The sequence below is a fragment of the Plasmodium inui genome (genome assembly GCF_000524495.1).
Source record: "Plasmodium inui San Antonio 1 unplaced genomic scaffold supercont1.3, whole genome shotgun sequence".
Lineage (NCBI taxonomy): Eukaryota > Apicomplexa > Aconoidasida > Haemosporida > Plasmodiidae > Plasmodium > Plasmodium inui.
Genome location: NW_008481837.1, coordinates 575,458 through 583,060, shown reverse-complemented (window position 1 = coordinate 583,060; position 7,603 = coordinate 575,458). Strand labels below are relative to the sequence as shown.

The following is a 7,603-nucleotide window of genomic DNA, read 5'->3' as shown; positions in this document are numbered from 1 at the left end:
TGGTGTGCCTTACCCTCCATTGTGACGCTGCGATGCATTAGCGAAGTGGTCGCATAAGCAGTGACTCACGTCAGATGTGCCTACGCACCGCTGAACATTTCGGCGCTTCACCACGTCACAGCTGATCACGTCGTCGCTGCACCGCTTCGTCCCCTTCGGGCAACACATTCCCGTTTGGCGGCTTCTCCTCCCCACCGGGTTCCTTTCCCTGCTGGCCGCCTACTCCCGACGTGACGCTGGCCAGAAACTCCAGAACTTGCGACTTCTTCTGGTAACTTATATTAATTTTGTATGAATTGGGGTACTTGCTTTTTTGCGGCCAGTTAAGAACTATGTCGATAAAATCGCGGATGGCATAGGACAAATTGAATGTATTGTCGTAGACATTTTTTAAAAAAAACACAAGTGCTATGAAGAAGGAGGAGCAGTAGTAAAACCTGTCCTTCTTGTAAACGTAGAATTTGGGATAGGGTCTTATCTTCAGTTCGTTAATGGTTTCCAATTTTTTGAATAGCAATCTGATTTTGCTTTCAATCCAGCCCTTCCAGGAATTGTATATAAGCTCATCGGTGGCCATTACCTGGATGTGAAGGAAGTGTTTGTACGTGGCAAACAGGTCAAGTGGCTGGAGTACATTTGTCCATATGCTGCTGCCGCTGCTAGTACTGTCGGTACTACTGCTCGGCGCGCTGACCGCAGTGACGACCCCGTTGGCCTGATTCATAACAAAGGTGACATTCGCACCTGGATTCATTTCCATATAGTTGATAATGTAGTGGGCCCTCTTAAACTCATCTATGAGGATGCTCCTCGTACAGTACGTGACATTGTGAGTTGAGTTCATACAAGGGAAGGCAGGAGTGATAATGGGCATCACGTGTAACTTATCTTTGATATTCTTCTCAGGATCCCATACAGAGAAGTTTCTCAACCCATCTACATGATTGTACTTGTTTATATTTTGTATAAGGACAGGGTACTTCCAATTCCATATAGAATAGACCCTAAAAAATTTACATATCAATTGGCTAACATTATAATTAGGATAAAGTTGGCAAATTTTGGCTGTTAGTAATGCCCATGAAATTCCTCCAAGGAAGCCTAAAATGTTGCTGTAAATTCCTCTGTTTTTTGCCCATAGTTTGATGTAGCGGAGGGTGTTTCTAAAGTGGTCCTTGTGGGGTACCGAGGCTAATATCAAATCAGCTACTCTTATACCGTTAAGAGACCTCACCGTGACTTCGTCTAGATTTTTTAAAATGTAATCATTGTCTAGTGTGTAATAGCAATCCTTTAGTGTCTTATATGGCAAGGTTGCTAATAACAAGTCGATGTCCACATCATCATACATGAATTGAATTATCGGAGTGTAGGTCTCCGGAAGGGATTGCAATTTGCGTACATTTCTATCCTGCTGTAATTTTAAGTAGAACTCATTAAAAAAGATTTCCCTGGTTATATTTTGAGGTGCTAAAAAAATACAATCGATATCACTGTTAGGGGTTATAACTCCCAAACGGTAGGAACCAAATGTGTACAGATTCCCGTGTATATGTTTTGCGTCTTCTTCATTTATCCCTTGACTTATCGATATTTCCACAACAAATTCGTGGAATAATTTGTTAATCATTCCTAGTACCCTTTCCCTCTTCTTTAGCGCTTGTTCCGTTTCGTACAGATTGTAGCTTTTTAACAATTCCACCACGTCATTTCCTTTTTTTAAATCTTCCTCGGAGGGGTAATTAAGGGAAATTGGTTCTGACACTCCGTATTTGTACTTTTTCTGTAATTCTCCTACTATGCCCGATTCGTTATTTATTGTTTCTCTCCTACTTCGGAAGGAGGTGTCTTTCCCACCCAATCCTCCTTCTCCTCCTCTTCTTCCACCTGCCTCCTCCAGACTTTTACTCAGCGCACATTCTATGTTGTAATTCAGGTAGGTGTCTTCATTTTCTTCTTTTATGTCACTTAACTGCAAAAAATCCTCAATTGATTCCTTTCTTCGCAGTATGAAGTTGCTGCAATCCAGCAGGTTTTCGCTTTCGTAGACGGTATGCATTGGCAAGGCTTTAAGGGCGGTCTGTCTAAGCGGTCTATCTAAGCGGTATGTCTAAGCGGTCTATCTAAGCGGTATGTCTAAGCGGTCTATATATACAGCTATGCGTCCACGTTGGGATGCGGCGTCAAAAAGGGCTAACCAATAAAAAATACGTAAAAAAAACGGGGTCTCGACCCGGTGAGGAGGGCATAAGCGCCAAGTTAAAAATCAAAAGTGGGTTCAAAAAAGGGAAAGAAAACAAAAGAAAAAAAAAGACTCTACAGAAGGGCTTAAAAAAAGCTAAAGTTAACTAAAAGGTGGATGTGGGGGACTAAAAAGGGTGTGAAAAATGTCCACAAAGTAGAACACATATAAACTTAAAAACAAAGGCAAACACTGGAACGAACTCGTGCAGAGGGGTTGAAATAAAGATGAGCGTGTTTCAACTGAATGAGAAGATTGCATAGTACAAATGGGCAGATAAATGTAACATAAAAAAGGGGCGACTCTTCCGGGGTGGAGGGGGAAGCAGCCGCGCGTTCAAATGGTTATATCGTTGGATGGTTGGATGGTTAGATGACTAAAATAATTGGTGAATCACGCGGAAAGGTTACGTACGTGTATGCGACACATTGCATCATACGCGCAGGCAAACTCGCCCACACGCTTATCTACATACATGTGCACATACAATAACCACATACAATAAACGGACGTAACGTTTAATCACTCAGGTTAGGAAGCAGCCCTTGTTGACGGCGAGCGGTTGGCGGGTGAATTAAAAAATTAAATAAAAAAAAAAAATAAAAAATAAAAAGACAAATAAATACAAAATGAACAAAAAATAAAATGCGCGAAGGGGGAAACTTCAGAAGCAACGATCGGAACACGTGAGATGCGTCGTTCGAAAGCGCAGCGGCCGAGACAGCAGGGGCGGCTGCTGATGCTGGTGCCCTCCAAAAAAAGCGCACAAACGTGTACATAAGCGCGTGTAGGTGAGTGGATTCATATATATATGTGTGCATATCCAGATATGGGTACATGTGAAAGGGCACATTACGATCGGTGTATACCACCACGGGGCGAAAAAAATAAGAAGTCTCACAGTTGTTCCTTCTGCAGAATGTGCCGCTTGCACGTACGTGCAGGCCGTATGTCTGAGCATATGACTTAAGCGTATGTACATGCAGGCGTTATCGTGTGTCGTACGTCTAGGTGTACTTGGGGAATGCACCCGAACGGCATCTATCTGCCTGTGAGTATAGAAAACGAATAATCTAAATCATGAAAACAAAAAAAGTTTTATCTTTGCGTGTGGGGGGATCTATAACGCAGGGTTGGGCGACAGTTGGATGAGGAAATTGTCCAGCACTAAAGGTAAGCTTTGCGTGCACGTATGAACTGCGCATACAGATGAACTGAGCACATAGATGAACTGGGTATACGGATGTACCCCACATGTAAGGTGTTCTATACTGTTCAGAGGAGGGGCGCCTAAAGGGGTCGGCTACAGCAACCGACAGAGCTCATCAAACTGCATTTTCCGATGGGGGAAAACGAACATGGATGTGTTCTAACCCACCCCAGGAACAAAATTTCCTTCACGTCGTTGTTTCCACACATAACGTTATGGCTTATATTTTCCGGTAACTGGGTTAAACTAATTGTCCTCTCTTAGGGTGGAGGCAGGTAAAATGTATGTCAATATATATGTTGCCACTTGGTACAATCATGACTTCATCTGGGACCAAAATAGTGAGCTGCGCTTTGTTAACAGTTCCACACAAATGTATTACGTACTGTTGTACATGGCGATGTATATGGTGGGCGTTTTTTTTTCCTTCCAAAATGTTTATCGTGCTACGTAATGCATGCAGGCAGAAATGTACATATTTACTATGGATGTCATCTACAGGTAGGCACATACGCTTAAACAGCGTTTGCAATGTCGTGGACGCAAAGAAGGGGGAAGTGTATAGATGGGGGGATGTTTGAGCGCAGGCTTCCTTCTTTTCTACTTAGCAGTGGGGACTGAACGGTACAGAAAATTTTGCATCTGCTACATCTTCCCTTTTTGCCGCATTTGTCGGGCTTGTTAGGGTGAACTTTATCGCCTTCGCTTTTTTTTGCCGTTGGATACGCATTGTGCCAAAACTTCACCGTCGCGTGTTTTTCCCTTCCAGTTTGATTCGTCAGCTTACGCCCGACGGGGAAAAGAAAATCACGTGCGTGATATGTGCGCATAGCAATTCGTCGTAGCTTCTGCATTTATGAGTACGCGTAAGCATTTTTGCAAGTGCAGAGGGGTACGGTGTTTGCCCATTTGTTTGTCACTCTGCTTCTGAGCACCGGTAGGTGATTTACCCTCTACGAATTTTTTTCTGGAAAAAAAGTACATGCGCCCGAGGTATGCAAGATGTATGCGTGATGACTCGGTGTAGTATGGGTAATGGGTGCGTAACGAATGCGTAGCGAATGCCTAACACATGCGGAGTTATGTACGGGGGGCGTGCCAGATCGCTTTTTGCACAAAATGAGGGGCCATCTTTTTTGGCGCACTAAGCGCGTGCTTCGCATCAACTTAGCAAATGAACAATTCCTTTTTTTCTAAAAGAGAATAATTCGTACATTCGTACAGGTCCATTTCTGCCCATTTTTAGATGATACAAAACGGAACCGTGCAACCAATTCAAATGATAAATTGAGTATTCCGTTGGTCGACCTTTCTAAAATGGTGTCATTGTCGTATATTTTATCGCGTATACGACATATGGGCAGCAGAAAATTACCCACGTGCGATGCTACGCAGCAGGGAACTGCAACTTCCGATGGCATAAAAAATATTGTCAACGCGAGTGGACCTTCTTTAATGGTGCCTTTTGAGTAAGGAGTAACGGAGCAGTCCATGATATGGGGCATATAAGTCCACGCACAAACGCGAATTGTAAAATGTGAAAAGGGGCGAGGAGGGGGGTGCACAGTTTGCATTTTTCCTTTTCTCATGAGGAGGAGTGAAAATAAAAAAAAAATAACTCAGTGTTGATGAGGGTACATATACAGAAGTGTGGCGTGTGGACGGGTAACACTAGCGTAAAACAGCTGACATAAAAATAGACGGACTGTCGGCCGCCAAACTCCGCGGGCGGACTGCACCCCTGTCCATGTCACATAAAATACGGGAGCACCTTGAACAGCCTGAAACGCCCCGCGTCAACTTCTTCATCGCGCAATCGGTGTATATTTTGTTCGATATATTTCCCCTTATTAACAGCCAAGTAGTTTGACAAAAGGGAAAAGAAAAAAAGGCGATTAACATTCTGAAATAAGCAACTAGGGAAGATCCCCAAACGCAAATTATAGTAATTAATAACTATGAAGGCCAAGTAATTTAAGCTTAAAAAATAATAAGAGAGCCATATGGCATAGTCAGCCATACCCATGGAAATAACGGAGGCTACTAAAAAGAGGAAGCTATACATGTAGTGAAGATTGTTGGCAAAATAGTAACTACCTACTTGTAAACCCAAATAGTAAGCGGAGAAAAAAGAAAAAAGCAGAGAATGGAATTTTATGTGATACTTCAAAATTATATTATATTCCAGATAATTTGAGGAGGCTACTAGGAAGAAGGTTAAAAGAACAGAAAAGCTAGCCACCACAGCGAAAAATATTTTAGAGGTCTTGGTAAATACTAAGCAGCTCTCTCCAAAATGGTTATTTATATGATTTATATGAAATTTGTTTAAATGGTAAAAGAAATCACTCGAAATGGTTTTCATTTTTTTTTCTCTATTCATCAATTTAAGGACAATGTGATTGTAAAATAACTTGTCGTTGAGGAAAAAGGGGGCACTCCTTTTCGTAGCTTCTTCCGCTATCCCCATTTTGCTGCTAACTTGGGGTTCTCCATCTTCACGTAAGACCTTGTGCTTAAATTTTTTCTCATTCGGGATGTCATGTCTGATGAGGTTTTTACTAATTACAGTTGCATGGAGGTCATTGCTCCTTATCAGTTGGTCGACTTTCCTGTTGATGCAGCGACCTTCCCCCGCATATTGCTGGTAGGTTCTCGGAGCGGGGAGGTTGACATACGGCGGCGAGAGCCTGGCGCCCCCGGCTGTTAGCAATTTAAGTTTTGGCAATTTCATTTGGGCAGCTTCGTATGGGCAGATACATGAGCGCGTTTTCATGCCCACATTTATACGCCCATCCTTTGGGGGAAAATTAACGCATCCCCGTTCGACGTTCCTCAAGGTTGAGGTGGTACCCCACGAGGTGCTGCTTCGATTGATGGGTGAACGAGGGGGACACATCCCAAATGTACACACATATATGCACACGACATGGACGCATAAATATAGGGGCGTCTAATACATGTGTGTGGAGACCCGCCTACATATTTGCGCCTTTATTTTGCTCACGAAAATATGCCCCACTTATGTCGACTATTTTTCCCGTGTATACAAAACAAAACCTACTGTGCGCTCTGACTATGCACATGTCGCAGAGATGACGAAGCGGTGTAGTTCTCTTGATCCACAGAAACAATTCCCCCTTACTGCCTTCATTTTGTGGCAGCGAATGGGTGAACACTGATCGGAGGTTCTCTCATGCATTCGCTTCTCCACGGGCGTGGCCCCCACTTTTCGATTTGCAGGTGGACATATCAGAGAGCGTGCACGTACACATGTATAACATACATATGTATATTTTTTTCGTCCTTTAAAGCACGCCCCTTCTACAACCACTTCCATCCAGAAGTGCGCTCATCGCAAATGTAAACAACGCAGCTGCCCAATTTTCTCCATGCGACATTTCTCCATACGTGCAGGTGCGTACACATTTTGGCTGCTCACAAATGGGCCACAAAATTCGTTCAGCCCATTTTGCCTTTTTATCAGCAGTCACGTAAAAATGCGATTTTGCCCTGCCACCCCAGAGAAAAAAGAGAAAAAAAAAAAAGGGAAACTATGCACAATGTTTCATACCATTTTGTTTCTTTTTCTTTCTACATATTTTCATAAAATTTCCTTTTTTTTTTTTTTTCGCCTCTTCACGCCTGCGCCCAGAATTGATAGAAGCGGATGTTATTATGTTCCGTTTCGCGAGATGCCACTGCGTGGGCGTATACGCGTAAAAGCAATGTACGAAGCAAAACATACATATAGGATGTACATAGAACACGTAAATAAATATATATAAATGCACGTAGATATATGTTTGCGTTTATGTCAATTTGTTGGTAATTTTTTTCCCCCTGAAACGTGGCCTTTTTCACAAGACTCAGTTCACCGCGCATAAAAACGCCTGTTTTAAACGTATCTGGCCCCTGCCAATTGTACGCTGCACATACGCAGGGCAAAGTTGGCCACTACAGTGGTATACATAAGTATATACATACGTAAGTATATACATACATAAATGCGTATATGAATAAGTACGTATATACATATACGTATACACGCGGAGGGAAACCGTTTGGTACGACCGATCAGCCATGATCAGGTGAATTTGCCCCACTGCACTTTTGCACGAAAGGGTGTAACTATGACCCTGCGTGTAATT

The 7,603-nt window shown here is 42.8% G+C and overlaps 2 protein-coding genes across 2 annotated transcripts; both read right to left on the bottom strand.

Moving 5' to 3' along the window:
• Positions 1-115: 115 nt before the first annotated feature.
• C922_00967 (poly(A) polymerase) lies at positions 116-2,059 on the bottom strand (the record flags this gene model as incomplete). Its single annotated transcript, XM_008816576.1, has 1 exon — positions 116-2,059. The coding sequence occupies one exon, from the start codon at positions 2,057-2,059 to the stop codon at positions 116-118; it is 1,944 nt and encodes a 647-aa protein (XP_008814798.1).
• A 3,143-nt stretch (positions 2,060-5,202) lies between these two features.
• C922_00966 (hypothetical protein) lies at positions 5,203-6,186 on the bottom strand (the record flags this gene model as incomplete). Its single annotated transcript, XM_008816575.1, has 1 exon — positions 5,203-6,186. The coding sequence occupies one exon, from the start codon at positions 6,184-6,186 to the stop codon at positions 5,203-5,205; it is 984 nt and encodes a 327-aa protein (XP_008814797.1).
• Between the last annotated feature and the right edge of the window lie 1,417 nt (positions 6,187-7,603).